At 41.9% G+C, this 19610-nt stretch overlaps 1 protein-coding gene across 1 annotated transcript; it reads right to left on the reverse strand.

Annotated features, from left to right (window-relative positions):
• Nucleotides 1–5689: 5689 nt before the first annotated feature.
• Nucleotides 5690–18743, reverse strand: Prr27 (proline rich 27). The gene is made up of 8 exons (XM_048364864.1): nt 18693–18743; nt 17248–17271; nt 15431–15454; nt 12553–12695; nt 12030–12433; nt 11499–11932; nt 9620–9667; nt 5690–5824 (listed from the first exon to the last, which is right to left on the reverse strand). The coding sequence occupies exons 1-7, from the start codon at nt 18741–18743 to the stop codon at nt 9647–9649; spliced, it is 1101 nt and encodes a 366-aa protein (XP_048220821.1). The 3' UTR covers nt 5690–5824; nt 9620–9646.
• Between the last annotated feature and the right edge of the window lie 867 nt (nt 18744–19610).

Raw genomic sequence — 19610 nt, forward strand, 5'->3', positions numbered from 1 at the left:
GTTTGTCTTAGGTGTCTTTAGATACTTAGAAAGTTAGACTGAGAAGAATGTTAAGGGCACATCAATTTTAATAGCCTCAATGGACACAGCCTATGTCAACCATAAATCAGGTTAAATATGTCAGTGCACTCCTATGCCTTGTGGTAATGCTAACACATGAGGGCACACTCTCCACCAAATACATATATACACATATATATGTACATATATATGTTTCATTAGCCTGAGTTCTTCAGCCTGGCTTCCTCCAGTGAGAACAAAGCGAACCGTGGTCTTTAAGTCCTTCCGCAGTGAAAGCAGTGTAAGGGAGAAATAATAAATTCGGTAGCTTCAAGTCATGAAGATTTTTGGATTGTTGGCTACAACGCACTGAGCTTTCTTTCTTATTTGGGTCAGATGTGTGTATTTACAAGCTCGTTCCGCAAAGACAGTGTTACTGATAGACTTGAGCAGGCCTAACCAGACTGCATATATGTATGCATATGTGTATATATGCATATATGCATATATATGTATTTGCATATATATGTATTTGCATGTGTGTGTGTATTCTGTTTGGCTTTTTTACCTTTATCCTTCTGTTTTTTCTTTTCTTTTTTTTTTTTGGCCAGTCCTGGGGCTTGGACTTAGGGCCTGAGCACTGTCCCTGGCTTCTTTTTGCTCAAGGCTAGCACTCAGCCACTTGAGCCACAGTGCCACTTCTGGCCATTTTCTGTATATGTGGTGCTGGGGAATCGAACCTAGGGGCTTCATGTATACAAGGCAAGCACTCTTGCCACTAGGCCATATCCCCAGCCCTTTTTTTCTTTTTTCTTTTTTTTTTTTTTTTTGGCCAGTCCTGGGCCTTGGACTCAGGGCCTGAGCACTGTCCCTGGCTTCTTCCCGCTCAAGGCTAGCACTCTGCCACTTGAGCCACAGCGCCGCTTCTGGCCGTTTTCTGTATGTGTGGTGCTGGGGAATCAAACCCAGGGCCTCGTGTATCCGAGGCAGGCACTCTTGCCACTAGGCCATATCCCCAGCCCCAGTACTTTTGTTTTTTCTTAATAAAAACATTGGCTGCAGTTCATAGTGTAGCATGCAAAAATTTACATGGCAAATGCATATCCAAATTGCTGTGGATAATTCAAATTTTCTTATCCAGCTGGATATGTTGAAGAAATCTCAAAGGCCACAGACTGTAGAGCTATGGGAAAAGTGCTGCTGGTGGGATTAGTTATGGTAATGATGCCGATTAGTAATCATAAATGTAGATGCATTTCTGGATTCTTTAGGGAGATGTTAATGTTGAAAATATTCAAATTTAAATTTAATTGAAATCTAATTGTGAAATCTAAGATACTATGGACAAATGCCATTTATTTTGCTTGTACTGTTTATTATGTGATGCTATACAATAAGACCACTAAGAGATCAGGGAACATAATGCATGTCTTGCAGTGAAAATCAGTTAAAATACTTTTTATTAATAGGCATACTTTTGATTAATTTAATTTTAAAAATTGTTCTTCTTTGCATACATTAATAAAAAGGTTTCACAGGAGCAATTTTTAGTATGCAGTTTTTTTTTACAATGATAAATGCTAGGAGAAATTCATTGCTAATGTGAAGCTTACAAAGAAATTCCTCAAGCCCTATGAAAACAGTAGGAGGAGTATTCATCATCTGTTGAATTTCCACTAAAAAGTCATTTATGACAACAAAGAGCAAATTCACCTAAGATACATACTAGGGATTAACTTTTAGTACAAGGAAAATAGATGTGGCAATAGAAGTCAATAGAGACATTCACAAACAAGAATACAGAGAATACAGGTACCCTGTTCGCCAACCAGAGACAAGCCAAAAGAAATAAAGCCAGGAAGAAAAGCCAGGGGAAGCGAATCCATCCCAAATTAAACAAGTGACTTCAAATTACCTTGCAGACAATGACTGGCTTTATGATTATGCCAGAGCTTTAAGAAGACACACCAGAAGCCAGCCACCTGTTTACATACTCACACACACAATTGAAGAATAATTTTTACCGATTGTCCGGGTGGCTTAGTGATTGCAAAGATCCATGCTCTCTGTCATTCATTCTACTTCTTGTCTGCTCCGTGATGCCAGTTTTATCCAGAAGATTTTTGTTTGATCATTTGAAATTCCGTATCCTTTCAATATCAGAACTTTGTGCCTGATTAAGGATTGTCTCTCCTGGAAAAGGAATGCTCAATTACTTACTTAAATGTAGAAATGCTAAGGAATAACATCTCAGCATGATAGAAGTAGAAATCTAGACTGCACTAAGAACAGAGTGCTCTCACAGAAAAGGTCACACATTCTGTTAGGGTGCCTTGGAGAGATTGGATCTAAGAGTGAATATACGTTGGGATTGGAAGGCTTTGTGAGCCTGGAGACACCATTCCCCTAGCCAAACTTCTTGCTGCTTATTTTGGAGTTGAGTCTCAGAGTTTTCTGTTGGGCTGGCTTTGAACTGAGATCTTCAGGATCTTAGCTTTGGGAGTACTCAGCCACTGAAGCTGGGCTCCTCTTTTTCTGGTTGTTTTGTTTCCTACCATATACTTCAAGAGGTTGCTGCTCTTGACATTATTCGAACAGTGAGCCAAAATTGCATCCCTGGAGGGTCAGAATCCTCACTGGTTCTCTCTCTTGTCAAATGATACACTTTTCTGCCGAGTTCTCCTTTTGGACAGAGATGCACTACCAAATTCGATCTTGATACCATAGTCTAGGTGCAACTTGAGTTTTTTCTTTTATCTTATTTGTTCACTGATTGGAGTGGCCCAATGACCTGATGCTACCTACCTCAGTTTTCAGTTCAACTGGAACATTTTCAGTCAAAAAGGATGTATTCTTATTGACATATAAATGAGCAGAGTAGAAAATTGTGGCTATGTTAAGCAAGATATATCTTTTGACTAGTTACGTGATGAAATGATGATCTGAGCGGAATAATGGTTGGCTTAACACCTGACTGTGATTGCGTACTGGATAACGGATGTATGAGTGTTAGGTGGGGTGAACAGTTGGAGAAGGCCGAGCAAGAAAGAGAGGACTGCTCTTGTGAACCTGAGCTGGGTTCTCCAAAGTGAAGATCAGAAGTATTAGCACATTAACAGCGTATTGTGAAGGTAAATCAAACTGGACTTGCAAATGGATGATTATATACTAGGAGTGAAAACTTGATGGAAAAGTTTAGACTCCATATTTGAACTACCCTTTACAGAGATGGCTGTGTTTGTGATATACACGGCCAAAAGTGTTCTGATTTGGGCCAAAGGTATTTTTGATGATACTGTGATTTGAATGCAGGGGTTCATGCTTGTTGGGTAAAAGCTCTACTGCTTGAACCACACCTCCAGCCCTCCTTGCTCTGCGTGTTTTGAGCAGGGCCTCAGTTTGGTTTTGCTCAGGATAGTATGAACTATGATCCTCCTAGCTGTGGCTTCCTGCTGAAGCTAGGATGGAAGGGACGTGCTATCAGGCCCAGCTTTTTCTGTAGAGAAAGGGTCTCATGAGGTTTGTATTTGTAACTTTACTCCTAGAAGGCCCCACAACGTTCTCAATTTGGGTAATAAGGTGTGTACTGCCAGTTCCACTGTGAGACTCATGTTCTGGTGGCTTATTATAAAACAATTATAATACATACGAGTATGAAAGTACAATTTTCAGATATTTAATGCCAGCTATCGTATTTCTTAAGAAATACTTTTCTATTTGGGTACTGGTGGCTCAGGGCTCTAATCTTGGCTACGGGGGAAGCTGAGATTTGTCAGCACAGGCAGGAAAGTTTATGCAATTCTTATCTCCCATTAACCACCAAAAAAGCCAGAAGTGGAGCTATCGTTCAAGTGGTAAAGCTCTGGCCATGAGCAAAAGAGTTCAGAGACAGTGCCCAGCCCCTAAGTTTAGGCCCCATGACATTCCCCAGACATACACAGATCCGCACCCATGCTAACACACACACACACACACACACACACACACACACACACTCAGAGAGAGAGAGAGAGAAAGAGATTACTTTTATCAAGTTAAGTCTCTTCACTTCTCATATGTATTTTCCCATGGTAAAGTTTTCAGTCTTACCTTCCAGGTTGTTTTCCTGTAACTCATTCAATGCTTTAACTCATTGGTAAATTTTAAACTTTACAAATTTTTCATGTCTTTGCATTTCAAAGAATTTTGTTTCATTGTTTTTCTGATGCAGGAAGAGAATCTAGAATTTCAATTAATAATAAAGCAAAGGAGAGGATTAAGAGTTGTGCAACTTCTTCTCTTTTCCTTTCTCTTTGTAGTGTACACAGGTGTGTGTGTGTATGTGTGTGTGTGATTTTGAATGTTTCAAAACTAGTACAAATGGTCTCTCCCTATATGTATGTATGGAAATTGTTTAGCATATTACCCATCAGAGAAATGCAACTCAAAGCTTGCCATTATATACTTTTGATGGGACTATACATGGGTCTAGTCACTATAAAAATCAACATGGAGGTTCTTGAAAAACTTGAAAAGTAGAACTATTGTATACTGCAACATACCTCTCCTGGTTGTGTACCTACAGGAATCAAAGTCAGCATATAATAGCAAAATCTGCACAGTCATGTTTATCATGGCACTGTTCCTGGTGGCCAAGGTATGGAATCAATCTAGTTACCCAGATACGTGTGTGTGTACACACGTACATATAGACATATGCATGTGCACACCCCAGCCACATACACACACACACACACACACACACACATATATAAACATATACATATACAGTGGCCACTTTATTCAGCTAGCAAGAAGTTTAATGTTATTTTTAGGAAAATAGGTGGAGCTGCAGATCATCATGTCAAACAAAGCAGGCCAGAATCAGTATGACAATTACATTTTCTTGCATATGTGGAACCTATATTATGGTGGGACAAAGGATTAACGAAATCAGCAGTGATACACGCCAGACACTACTGGAAATGGACTATACAACTTTGGGGAGGAGGGGGGTGGAGAAGGAAAAAAACTGGGAGAAAATGAGGGAGAGGATAACATTGTTCATAAAGAAATGTACTCATCTGAGTTATGTAACTGTAACGCCCGTGTCCATAACCTTTACAAAAAAGACAAGGAAGTAGAAGGACTATTTGGGAGAGGAAGGAGGTGGGTAGACGAGAAAGTACTTGGAGAGTGAATATGATAAAACTATATATACATGTAAGGAAAAGCGATAATAAGATCCATTGTTTCATACAGTTACTACATGCTAATAAGTAAAAACTTAAAACATATGACGATACATAGGATTACAAAGAGAAAAATAATTATAGCGAAGTAAATTTATTTTAAGTATTTAAAACATCTTAAATTTTTGGAATCTATTTAGCTAATATTTAAAGAGTTCTGCCTTACCTAGATCTAGGATGAGGAAAGTATTTGTAGTATTCAATGAGTTCATTCGAATTAGAATTTTCATAAAGTACCTAAGAATTTTGCCTACTTTGTACAAAGACAAAAGTAGCTTTTGGTTCGTATGCAGGAGAAAGAGTTTGGAAATAAAAATCTATTTGCGATCTGCTTTCATGCTGAGAAGATAATTTATTATCATTTATATTTATGTTTTAATTGCTATTAGTATTTTTATATTTAAAAGTGGGTGTTTGTTTTTACAAAGAAATAAAAGCATATTGCCAATATTATTTGAGTATTAATCAAGTTTAAAAATAATATCACAGGCTACTCAGTTTAGAGCAACTAATAGTTTTAATGTAATAGAATGAAGTAGTCTTTGGAAAGAGAGAGAATATTGTTTGAATTTCGCTGATTTCTGTGCCAGTATCTGCAAAAGGAAAATAACATACTAAGTTTGTTTGTTGAATTATCAGAATTTTCAAATTACATATATTTACAAATTATATAATTATTTTATTTACTTAATCATTCTAATAATAACTATTTAGAATAGCCATCTAAAAATCGACGCCACAAGTATACTTTTAGAAGTAGTGTTGTTTTCTTCTCTTTGTTTGTTCATATTTCAGTCTTGCAATAATTACTCATGTGTATAGCGGTTGATAATGCACTCTTTTGCTACATGTAATTTTAATTTATTGAATGAAAAATTCATTAATTTACATTTTATTTGCATGCACACAGGATGTTTGGGTGTGACTGGTTTTTCTGGCATTGGGGTTTGAATGCAGGTCCTCCTGCCTGTCGAGCTTGCATTCTACCACATGAGCCATCACTCCTTGCCCCCAGATGATTTTTCTGCTCAAGATGGCTTCAAAATTCAGTCTTCTGGATCTTAGCTACCTGAAAACCTAGGATTACAGGCACGAACCACCAGCTCGCAGTCAACGACATGGCCTCCTGATACTGAAGGACTGAATTGAAGGACACTTCCTACTCTATTTTAACAGGCAGAATTTCCAGATAAGTAGGCACATTTTCTTTTGTTTATTGTTAATTAAGTAACATATTAAAAAGTAAATATACAAATTAACTACTGAGAATATGAAATTATGATTTTTTTTGTTTGTTTGTTTGTTTTTGGCCAGTCCTGGGGCTTGGACTCAGGGCCTGAGCACTGTCCCTGGCTTCTTTTTGCTCAAGGCTAGCACTCTGCCACTTGAGCCACAGCGCCACTTCTGGCCATTTTCTGTATATGTGGTGCTGGGGAATCGAACCCAGGGCCTCATGTATACGAGGCAAGCACTCTAGCCACTAGGCCATATCCCCAGCTCTGAGAATATGAAATTATGAACTAATATCTTGTACTAATTTACTAACCAATCTAATATAAAAGTAAAACAAGTGAGAACCAAAATAACAGCAGTAAGCAGGGTTTAAATAAAATTTGAAACCTTTTAATATATGGCTGCTCTGGTATCACCACATTCATTTTGCAATTATACTGCAGCAACCTACGTTATTCTAATTAGAAATTTTGCTTTGGCCCACAGTAGTCTTTTTTTTTTTTTTTGCCAGTCCTGGGCTTGGACTCAGGGCCTGAGCACTGTCCCTGACTTCTTTTTGCTCAAGGCTAGCACTCTGACACTTGAGCCACAGCACCACTTCTGGCTGTTTTCTGTATATGTGGTGCTGGGGAATTGAACCCAGGACCTCATGTATACGAGGCAAGCACTCTTGCCACTAGGCCATATCCCCAGCCCCCACAGTAGTCTTTGACATTTTTATGTCCAGTGAGTGTTTAAAACAATAAAGTGGTAACAAGCTTTGGGAAAGGAAGAAGAAACGAGCACTTGGAATTAGTATAACCACAATGCTTCCATATTTCCTGATCAGATGGAATGAATCCACTTGAGTGCTCAGCCAGTGCCTTCCTTCTCAGACAAGTGTATATCGGGAGTGGGATGAAGCGGAGGGAGGAGAAGAGGAAGACCGAGAGATTATAGGCCTAAACTACTTGCTTTCTGAAACAGTGGTTTAGCAAGCTAGGTTAAAAATGGTGGACTTAGGGCTGGGGATATGGCCTAGTGGCAAGAGTGCCTGCCTCATATACATGAAGCCCTGGGTTCGATTCTCCAGCACCACATATACAAAAAATGGCCAGAAGTGGGGCTGTGGCTCAAGTGGCAGAGTGCTAGCCTTGAGCAAAAAGAAGCCAGGACAGTGCTCAGGGCCTGAGTCCAAGGCCCAGGACTGGCCAAAAAAACAAAAAAAAAAAAAACAACAAAACACACACACACAAAAATGGTGGACTTAAAGAGAAACTTCTCAGAAGAGGAAATGAGAATGGCCAAGAGACAAACGAAGAAGTGCTCTATATCCCTGACCTTAAAAGAAATGCAAATCAAAACAACATTGAGATTCCACCTCACCCCAGTAAAAGTGGCCATTTTCAAGAAAACTGATAACAACCAATGCTAGAGGGGATATTACCAAAAGGGAGCCCTGCTACACTGCTGGTGGGACTGTAAATGTGTTCAACCACTCTGGAAAGCAGTATGGTGGTTCCTCAAACAACTAAACATAGATCTCCCCTATGACCCAGCAACCTCACTTTTAGGCATTTACCCAAAGGATCACAAACAAGGCCACACTAAAGCTACCAGCACAACCATGTTCATTGCAGCATTATTTACCATAGCTAAAATATGGACCAACCCAGACCCCTCAGTAGATGAATGGATCAAGAAATTGTGATACTTGTGATACACACACATACACATACACACACATACACACACACAATGGAATTCTATGCTTCTTTCAGAAAGAATGACATTGCCCCAAATGGAAAGACTTGGAAAAAAAATCACACTAAATAAAGTGAGCCAGACCCAAAGAAACATAGATTCCATGGTTTCCCTTATTGGTAATAATTAGTATATGTCTAGGAGAGTCCTAGCAGATGTTCACAATAGCTCAGTAGCTATGTGCATAGAATCACATAAGATGATGCTAAGCGAAATGAACTCCAAGATACGAAACAAGTGGTTTATCATTGTTGTTGTTATTTTTAACAAACTAAGTGAAATTATTTTTTTTCTTTTGCTTGTCTTCCCTATGGTTTAGCCCCTGTTGTCACTGTATTTGATTTTGGTACCCTGGGTATTGTATATATGTTTGTCTGAATTAGGGAAGGGACGAGGAACATTAAAATGGTGAGACAAAGTGTAAAGGTGAAGCAATGCAACAGCAATACTTTCAAGACAATGAGTTGTAAACTAACTGTAGAACTTTGAGGAGGATAGAATTGGGGAGGAGAGAAGGTGGGAGAAAGATGAGGGAGGAGGTAAAAAATTTGATGAGAAATGTACCCATTACCTTACATATGTAACTGTAACCCCTCTGTACAACACCTTGACAATAAAATTAAAAATAACTTGGTGGCTGAGATCTAAAATACACTGGGATATGATAAATTAAACAGGATTCTAGACACTCACACACAATGAGACCAAAAGAGGATATTCTTAGGGGAGAAACACAGAGGTTCAATGCCTATGATCCTCTTTATATTTATACAAAATTATATATGGAAATGAACTCCACAATATGGAAATGAGATCTCTTTTTTTGTTGTTGTTTTCTTTTATGTCTGTATGATTTGTTCATGTGTCTACCTTTGGGGGTCACTGAACTCAAGGGAAAAAGGGTACAAAAGTGCAGCAATACAGCTCACTGGACCGTGATGAAAGTGGACTATACAACTCGCAGGCAGAGATGGGAGGGAGGAAGAGAGAGGGAAGGAAGGATGACATTGTATGAAAGGAAATGTACTCGTCACCTGACTTATGTAACTGTAATTCCTTTGTACATTTCCTTTATAATAACAAAGTAAATTTTAAAAATGGTGTCTGAGTAATTAGAATACACAACGACCTGCGAGAGCTTTAGCAAGCAATGCCTCTTTACCTCTGAGCAAGTTTCCTCCTAAATTGGCCATGCTCTTTCAGAATAGTCAGCTCACAGTCAAAGTAGATTAACTCAAGGAAAAACTTTTTAGTCCCAAAGTAGTCTGGGTTCCTTCCATAGTCAAGTTCATAACTTCATAATGAACGGGGCACAGAGGACCAGCATTTTATTCCTCACAGTTCTGTTTTCATATAGTAAAAGTATCTTAAAAATCTGTGATTTCTCAAAATGAATATTACATATGACTTACAGAAACAAATGTATGGTGCTTTCTCCTCTAGAAAATTTCAGTTCTCCCCTAAAAGAAAAAAAATACATGTTTTCATGCATGATAAAATATTTCACTTCATTCTGAACATTTTTTTTTCTTAAATTTTGTCTTGCCAACATACTGACTTACATTGAAACTACTCTATACTACCATCGTAGTTAGTTTTCTAGAACAAAGGGCCAATCATATCATCCTTTCGGTGGAGGAGTGATAAATTCATTGGCCTACAGGATAAACACAGGTATATATTTAGCAGTGTGTTCAAGGCCCCTCTGACAAGAGGGACCAAGTTCTGTTCATTTTTAATCCTCTCTTCATATAGCCTTTCCATTCTCATATGTATCATGAATCATTAGATTGAAAGTGCTTGTGGCAAAGAAGCTTATCAAATGAGCATGTTAATTAATATGTGGGTAAATGGAGAATAATGCTAGATCTTTATACTTTTCTGGAGCAGCTGAAAACCTTTAGCTTACTCTTAATATCTTAAAAGTGGAAAGTTTACTTTTTTCGGAAACAAATACCAGAAGCATTGAAGTAGTATTAATTTTATGCTGTTAATATTCACTGACAGAATTCTACTTTTGTTTCCCTTCTATTTCTCGGGTCAGCGTATCATTTTTACAGATTGAAATTTCATTTGCTTTTTTAAAAATATGAATTAGCCTAATTGTGTGTGTGAGTGAGGTAGTAAGACTTATGTCTTAAATACGTTAAAACGTACTGCTTTTAAAAATTACAAACAAACAAACTTCTGGCCTACATTAAGATGGGTAAAAGAAGCTGGATGTTCTTGATTGCCTGAAAAAAATGTATAAAACATGAGGAGGAAGAATTTTCCAGTAGCTGAATACCAGATTGTGAACAACAGCAATTCGATGCAGGAAGCAGAGAAAATGGATCCAGATTTTTTTCTTTTTATCCTACTACCTAGAGCGAGATTTTCCCCAGAGCTTCTTGTATAAGTGATTATATGTACATATTTATGATATGTACATGCGTATATGTGTACATGCCTATATCTCATATGTCGGGGATACATGTGACATATTCACGTAACTGTGTGTGTAGCTGACAAACCTTTATGCTTTCCCCTGTTGTCAGGAAGAAGCCAAGGGCGTGCATTTAATCACTTTCTTTCACTTTGTGCGGAATGGTGGTAGATGGGGGGGGGGGGGGGCTGGGGCTGGAGCGTTCCTGGTGAGATGGGTGAGCGTTTGTAATGCTCTGCCCAGCTCATGAATCCGGGGGGCGGGGGGGGGGGGCACAGTGAGCTACACCGGCGTGCAGGAGTCGCTGGACGGGCGTCCCAGCGCGAGGGCAGCCGGGTGTGTGACGATCCACAAAGTGTGAGCTCCTTGCACACCATCCCACAAGAGACAAACCGCCCGGGGTGGGGGGCAGCGCGTCGGGGCTGCGAGGAGCAAGGGGCGGCGGGGGCCCGGGCTACGCAGGCGCAGGGCAGGGCAGCTTTGGGGGCGCGGCGGGGGCCCCCGGGCTCGCGCAGGCGCAGGGCAGGGCAGCTTTGGGGGCGCGGCGGGGGCCCCCGGGCTACGCAGGCGCAGGGCAGGGCAGCTTTGGGGGCGCGGCGGGGGCCCCCGGGCTCGCGCAGGCGCAGGGCAGGGCAGCTTTGGGGGCGCGGCGGGGCCCGGGCTACGCAGGCGCAGGGCAGGGCAGCTTTGGGGGCGCGGGGGCCCGGGATCACCCAGGCGCAGAGCAGGGCAGCTTTCGGGGCGCGGGGGTCCGGACTCACCCAGGCGCAGAGCAGGGCAGCTTTCGGGGCGCGGGGGCCCGGGCTCACCCAGGCGCCGGGCGGGGCACCTTTGGGGGCGCGGGGGCGCGGGGGCCCGGCACGTACCTGTCCGAGGGCCGGCCGCTCCGAGATGAACGGAATGGGGTCCGACGCGAGGGTGGCCTGGCCGCGCTCGTCCTCCAGCTTGGTGGGTAGGAAGGCCAGGGCGGCGGGCTTGAGGGCCTCCGCCTTGCCCGCCGCGGCCGTGGCGGGGCCCGGGGCGGCCTTGCCCCCGGAGGCCGGGTCGGAAGCGGGTTTGCCCGCGGAAGGCTGGTGCGCGATGGCCTCGGCGATGGCGGCCGCGGGCTCCCCGGGCTTCCCGGCCGAGGCTTCGGGCGCCGAGGGGGCCGTGGGCATGTTGGAGTAGGCCACGTAGGGGTAGGCCCGGGCCGGGGCCAGGCCGGGGGCCGAGGCCGGGGGCAGCAGGACGAAGGGAGCCGGGGCCCCGGGCACCGCGAGGGCTGCGGAGCCCCCCGCGGGGGCAGGGGCTTCGGGGGCTTCTGGGGCGGGCAGGGAGGGCGGGGCGGGCAGGGCGGGCAGGGCGGGCTGGCCTGGCGGGGCTGGGAGGGCAGGGGGGGGCCCAGGGATCGGCGGGGCCTCCGGAGCCGCCGACGCCTCGGGAGCCGCAGGCGCCGAAGGGGCTGGCGGGGCCCCCGGAGCCGCCGGCGCCCCCAGAGCCACAGGCGCCCCGGGAGCTGGCGGGGCCCCCGGAGCCGCGGACGCCCCCAGAGCCGCCGGCGCCGACGGGGCTGGCGGGGCCCCCGGAGCCGGAGCCGCCCCCAGAGCCGCCGGCGCAGAAGGGGCTGGCGGGGCCCCCGGAGCTGCGGACGCCCCCGGAGCCGGTGGGGCCTCCGGGGCGGCTGGGGCTCCGGTGGCCGGAGGGGCTCCGGGGGCTGGAGGGGCCCCCGGGACCGGAGGAGCCCCCGGGGCCGGTGGGGCCCCCGGGGCTGGGGGTGCAGCGGTCGCCGGAGGGGGTCCCGGGGCCGCGGTGACTCCGCCTGCTAGGGGGTTGGAGGCTGCCAGGATTTCGGGGAGCGAGGGGGCCACCGCGTCGGAGGCGTGCGCATTGTTAGGGTCTTGGTTTGCAGAAGCCTCTTTGGAAGACACAACCCAGGGGTACGGAGTGGCTTCCCCCTCGGAATTCCAAGGATAATTGGTCACGGATTTCCCCGGGGGCTGGTAAACAGGAGGGAAGTTTTCATTCCATAAGCCATAGGGGATGTTCAGAGATGGATTCAGTGGGTAGTGAAAGCCAGTGAAGTCCTGAAGGAGAAGCAGAGAAGTCAATTGTAGTTGGCTGTTTTTCATCTCTATCCATCTCTCTACAGATGCTCTTATTTATATTAGGGCTGTGATAATGTTTAGGTGAGGTGGGTTCTTTGTCAGGGCCTGGGAGAGATGCTGAGCTTCTTTTGCTCCATCCCTTGAGCCACATCGCCCTTCCAGCTTTTCCCCCTCATTCACTGGAGAGGAGGATCCTGCTCAAGGACTCAGGCTGGCTTCAAACCGTGCTTCTCCGCTTCCTGAGTAGCTAGGAGTCCAGAGCGGCTCTGGGCAGGAGTTTTGCTTGGTTTAGTATTCTCAGTTAGGCCCAGGGCTGGTGGCACAGGCCTGCGATCCTAGCTGCTCAGGAGGCGGAGGAGATCTGAGATCTGAGGATCCTGGTTCGAGGCCCGGCCAGGCAGAGAGCTCCCCGTGAGACTCATCTCCCGTTAACCTCTCCAAAACCGCACGTGGCCCTGTGTGTGGCTCAAATGGCAGAGCGCTAGCCTGGCGCACCAAGAGGCTCAGGGACAGCGCCCCGGCCCTAAGTTCAAGCCCCCCCCCCCCCCAAAATGGATTAAGTCTTTTTAAATGTGCTCCCGTAATTTCTGACAGGGAATGTAAAAATGTCTCAAGGAACTTAAACTCCAATTGAGTGACAAGTATTTTCGATATACGCAAATGAAATTGCTATAGACCAAGGGCTACGAGCCCTGGGACTGCAGAGAAATGAAAATATACATGCACTTCGAAGACAATGGAATGGATGCTTCGGGGGACCCCTTTTCTGCGCCACACCCCTTCATGTGTCCCCATCTATCCCGCCAGCCTCCAAAGTGCCTCCTAAAAACTGTCTCTTCTGAATCCCTCTCTGAGTGGGAGCGATTTCTTCTGTCCTCCATCGGTTCTTCTGAATGCCTCCTGTCACCAAAGCTTCTGTTAGGTGAAGGCGCCCTCTCTTAACCCAAGAGGCTAAGTAGGTGTAGGTGAGAAACAGCTAGCTTTTCATGGAAACCTTTCCCTGTGTTATTTGTGGTTGGCTTGTTTTGTTTTGTTTTTGGTGCTGGCACTGGGCCTTGAACTCAGAACCTGGACACTGTCTTGAACCTTTTATCTGGTCAAGGTTGTTGCTCTGCCACTTGAGCCATAGCTACACTTGTAGCTTTTTGGTGGTTAACTGGAGAAAAGCATCCATCCCTCAGACTTTCTGCCCAGGGTTGCCTTTGAACCTCAGATTTCAGCCTCATCAATGGCTAGAATTACAAGTAGCTCCCTGGTGCCAAGATTAGTTATTTGTATGTTAAATGAACACTGTACTAACATTATACATTGATTTATAAGCGTCAGATGATTTTTTTTTCTCTGCTTATTCTAGATTTGTATGTAAGGAAGCTCTAAGATGATAGAATTCTATCATAGAATCTACAGAAGATTAAGATATTTATTGGTTTTATGTACATGAAATTTTATTTCTTTCCAGAAATTTTCAAGTTTTCATGAGTAGGGCAATCTGATTTACATATAAGAATCCTGAAAAACAAAACAAAACAAAACATGCCACTGCCAGTTTATGCCTGTAATCCTAGCTTCTCTGGAGGCTGAGATCTGAGGGTCAAGGTTCAAAGTCAGCCCAGGTATGAAAGTCTGTGAGATTCTTATCTCTACTTAGAAACCAGAATACTGGAACTGGAGCTGTGGCTTAAAGTGGTAGAGTATCACCCTTGAGTCTGGGACAGTACCCAGGCCCAAAGTTCAAGCCCTACCACTAACAAAAAAAAAAAAAAAAAAAAAAAAGAATCCTAGAATCTTTACTATGTTATACATTTACATCAGCACATTTTGACAAATACCTTTCTAATATATATTAAACGACATTTAACATTTTTATCCATTTAGTATTAGTTGATGGATTACTGTTTTTTTGTTGTTATTGCTTTATTAACATGTATTCCAAGTTATCTCAACTATAATAAATCCTCTTTATGAACATAGATTCAGTGTTTGGATTTGCTGGTAAACATGACATTCTTTGTCCAACTAACAATCCACCCCCCCCCCCACCCAATTTGGTAGCATTGGGGGTTGAACTCAGAGCTCTGTACTTCTAGGTAATCTCTCTACCACTTGAGCCATGCCTCCAGCCCCTTTTATTATTAGTTATTTTCAAAGTAATCCCTCTTTTTTTTTTTGTTCTGGCTGTACTGGGCTTCAATTATCCTACTTATACTTTTATCTATGCTTTTCTGGAGATGACAGGTACAAACCACTGCACACATAAGTTGAATGACAGGAAGTCTCAAACACGTTTTTCCCCCCTAGCTAGCCACCTCCAGTCACTAGCATCTGATTGCCATTTCCCAAGCAGCTGGCCTACAGACTTATGCCACTGTGCCCTGTCAAGTCAACTGGACTTTTCTATAACTTTTAATTCCATAAAATTTCATTTTAAAGTATTAAGCCTAACAATCAAGCAGCAAAACTTAGCAAGGCATCAGTATGGATCAGTTGTCATGAGATATATAAAATAAGTATGTTTGTGCTTTTCTATTTGCATGTTTAATTAGCACCTTCAGTGGAAGAGAAGTGAACACTTTCCTAAGTGAATTCCTTAGCTTTTCAAGGAAAAACCACAATTACACTGAACGCTGTGATAGGAAAGCTATTTTAAAGAAAAGGAAATAATGTAAGATACACATCATTATCTTTAAATGTAAGTAAATAGGAATGTATTTTACCTTTTGATTAGATGAAGATGATTTCTAAAACAATAAAGAAAACAGCTTTTTAAAATTCAACACTGCAAGATGTTTACTTATATTCATATGGACTATAACAAAACTGCAAGTGATTTAGGATTTTTCTTTCTTACAGATTATAATTATTTGCTTTGTTCCCAGTGAATTGTGGACTTTCAGATTATTTTCTCAATATTTGTTCTTCCAAGGAGTCTTGTAATGATTGGGAGAAATATCTTAGCAGTCACAGTGTTTCTGCACTACCATTTAAATTTCTTATTGATATCTCTGTGTACACTTTCAAGTACAAAGAACCAAATGGTTGTGTGTGTGTGTGTGTGTGTGTGAGAGAGAGAGAGAGAGAGAGAGAGAGAGAGAGCAAGAGAGAGAGAGAGTTTGGGGGCTTGAACTCAGCCTGGGCGCTGTCCTTAAGCTCTTCAGCTCAAAAGCCAGCACTCTACCACTTTAAGTAACAGATCCACTTGTTGTTTTTGAGTGGTTAATTGGAGATAAAAGTAATCTTGGCGATTTTTCTGCCCTGGCTAGCTTTGAACTGTGATCCTCAGATCTCAGCCTCCTGAGTAGCTAGGATTACAGGCGTGAGCCACTGGCACCCAGCTTAACCAAATGTGCTGACTCCATATTATGTCTAGTTTCTCATTTATACCACATGTTCACATCATACCATTTGTGTTTAGTAGAAATCACTGGTGACAAAATAGGACTGTCAGTGTAACTTCTCACCAAATAGAAGAGGCTGTAAGCTTTTTCTTGAATTCTGTCATTTATTTAGAAAATGCAAAATGAGTGTCTGTCTGGTGTTGTCTTTGTGCTGGTATTGGAATCCAAGATACTGTAAAAGGCAAATGAAATTTCTTTTCACAAGCATCTAGGATATTACACCCTCTACTCAAAAAAGCTTACAAATTCAAATTTTATATTTCTTTCTAATTTTATCTTTAACTCCTGAATTACTGAGTTAAAAATTTTCTCAAAGATTGGTTTTCCAGATTCTCTTCGGGTATGACATAGGTTGTTACACAGGTAACGTATGTGTTCCAGGACATTTGTAGAGGTAAATCTCGGTTATTTATATGTGTTGAAACACTTTTTCTTGATGATTAATATATCAAAATGATATTTGATTTCAAATCTTAAAACTGATTTTCAAACTATGACAATTCCTTTGTCATAGTTTGAAAGCTACCTCTTAACTTTTCTTCACTAGACTGTCATCATTGTCTGCTAACCCTAGTGGACAGGTAGAATTTTCTTAGAAATCTCCTGACATCAGAATCTAAAGCAAAAAAATGGCCACTGAAAATGAACAAATATCATGAAAAATATTTTTATCTCCTACTTTGGTAATTTATGAATATCCACCTCCTTGTGGGAAGTCCTCCACTGGCTTCTACTTCCTAACATCAAGACACAGCTGAATACATGGCTGCCCACTGTCTCTCCCCCCCCCCCCTTTTTTTTGTTACCTCCAATCTCTTAGGCAGGCAAAGCCTCATTGGATAAAACACTCTGTTTGAGTAATCTCTGATAAATATAGAGACAAGAGACACAAAGGAAAAATCTGGATGAAGCAAAACTTTTATTACCTCACTAAAGGAGTGAACTTATTTGATTTTTCTGGACATTGAAAGAAATAATGATTTTGGTAAGTATGTTTAGAATAGGTATATTTATATTTCATAAATAAAATGAATAATAGCAATATCAGTAGTCAAGTTACGTTAGGAAATGTGAATTTTTGAATGTAAAGTATAGTTTTAGGTAAAAACAAATACAGTTGAATAAAAAAGTTTTACCTCGTGATCAAAGGAATAATGTCTCTAAAACAAAGAAGAAATAGATCAATATAGTTATTTCTTTAACAACCCCTTTACCTACTATTTCATATTACTCAAGAACTGAAAAGCCTTGGAACTGTCATAATTTCTTTTGACTATCATAAATTCTATGACTTCACTAGTTTGAGTTACATTTCCCATCATTTTAAATCAAGGGTGATTTTAGTTCACATAAGTTATCCATACGGGAAAGATCATTCTCTCTTTTTTTTTGGCCAGTCCTGGGCCTTGGACTCAGGGCCTGAGCACTGTCCCTGGCTTCCTTTTTGCTCAAGGCTAGCACTCTGCCACTTGAGCCACAGCTCCACTTCTGGCCATTTTCTGTATATGTGGTGCTGGGGAATCGAACCCAGGGCCTCATGTATACGAGGCAAGCTCTCTCACCACTAGGCCATATCCCCAGCCCGGGAAAGATCATTCTCTTTTTGATTAGTACTTGGATTTTGCTGTTAACCTTTAAACCAAGGTTTGTCTGTGTTGTATGTTGTGTGACTGTGTATCTCTGTGTCTATTTGTGAATGCTATATAGGCTCAGAAAGACCACAGATATATTTGTTTTTTCAAAGAAGCTTAAAGTGTGTGTGTAAGTGAAACACTAGTGCAGGAAACATCATTTACAATTTTAAAGAATTTTAACAATTACATCAAGCAATTTTAGGGGCCAGAAAAATAGTTTTGAATTATGTACAAGATAATAATAGTATCAATTAAAATATCAAGTAGCGTTTGACTTCTGATTAGGTACTAGTCTGTTAGTCTTCTGCTAGGTACTCTGGCACATTTAGTTCTTTTTTGTCCTTTTTTTATTGAGATTAAGTAACTACATATATTTCACTGTACATATTTTAATCTTTACAGTGATGAAAATCATCATTATAATATGCAAGTTATTTAGTTTTAAAAATAACTGTTTGGGATATTCTTATTTTCTCCAAGAGAATATTTAGCAAACACTTGGCTAGAATTAAGAATTTGTCCTCTGCTATTTCCTACTCTTGCCTAACATTGCACTGGGAAGACAATATGTCCATTTACTTGCACTTCATCCACTTTCCCTTATAGTCTACATCAGTGTCTCCTGCAGTAGGACTTGACTGCTAGAGAAAGCCTACTCTAAAATAGAAAGCACTCTTTCTTACAGAGACTTAGTTAAATTGCTTCCTCTAATTCTCTTTTCCTCCTCCTGCTACCTATGTTCCTGAGTTAAACTCTTTTCTTTGGAGTCAATCCCTATATTTAACTTGGTTACTTTGACACAACAAACTCCAAGCCCATCAACATGTTTCTATGTTGCATTTTAATAAACATGGGAACAGGTACTTGTCTCATGAATCCCTGTCCACACTTGGTTTGGAGGCATCTCTTGTACCAGCTGCTATGATTGTTAAAGGTTCATCACTTACCTTCTTTCCAAAAGCAACACACAAGATGCAGGCCCAAAGAACCAGCTTCATTTTGGTTGATCCTAGGAGCATGAATGTTATAAATGAGTATGAATTACATCTACAATGTATTTTTATTTAAAATGTATCAATATACATATTATTATACATGCTTACTATTTTTATGCTAGAGAACACAAAACAATGCATGAGTTTAGGAGTCCACTTACCAGAACTTGGTTCTGCTATGTAGTTGCTGTCAGCATGACCTAGCAAAAGTGACACGAGTATCATTTTCTCTTTTATTAGTAGATACATTTTCACAATACTTCAGTCTCTAACTGTAAATGGAAGGTAACTTAGTTACCGAAAGACACATGTTGCAATTAATTTGTGTTGTCGGGTTTACCAGAAAGTAAAATTGTTTAAAATAGTTATTAGGTGGGTGCTTTCCTGAGGTTTTCTTTTATGAGTTCAATAGGAGGTTAGTATCACTTACTAGGAAGAATTTTTACTTCGAATTATTTTTGCCAATATGTACCATGGCATAAGTCTTTATGTCTTTAATAATGATAACTTTTTCTGTCTCTGAAGTGCAGACATTTATATATTTTGGGTTAGGTTCTGTTCAAGAGAAAAAAATATTCTGCTGGTTTCCAGGGGCTCATATCTGGAAAAATCTCATTACTCAGAAGGCTGAAACCCGAGGGCTTCAGTTCAAAACCAGCTAGGGCAGAGACTCTTATCTCCAATGACCCACCACTAACAAAGCTAGCAGTGGACCTGTGGGCTTAAGTGATAGAGAGCTACCCTTGAGCAGTACAGCTCAGAAACAGTGCCCAGACCTTGAGTTCAAGCCCCAGGACTGACATAAAAAATATAATACTAATGTCAGATTCCTGTTTTAGTGCTGAGTATTTAAATGCCAAATATTGCTAG

This window comes from Perognathus longimembris, chromosome 16 (assembly GCF_023159225.1).
Source record: "Perognathus longimembris pacificus isolate PPM17 chromosome 16, ASM2315922v1, whole genome shotgun sequence".
Lineage (NCBI taxonomy): Eukaryota > Metazoa > Chordata > Mammalia > Rodentia > Heteromyidae > Perognathus > Perognathus longimembris.

Excerpts from the sequence above, each read along its gene's own strand:
- Prr27 (XM_048364864.1), bottom strand. The coding sequence starts at position 18,743 with ATGAAGCTGGTTCTTTGGGCCTGCATCTTGTGTGTTGCTTTTGGAAAG. Across the intron at positions 12,696-15,430 it reads CATCTTCATCTAATCAAAAG|GACTTCACTGGCTTTCACTA; the intron begins GTAAAATACATT and ends CTTCTCCTTCAG. Across the intron at positions 9,668-11,498 it reads AGCGGCCGGCCCTCGGACAG|GGGAGAACTGAAATTTTCTA; the intron begins GTACGTGCCGGG and ends TTTTTCTTTTAG.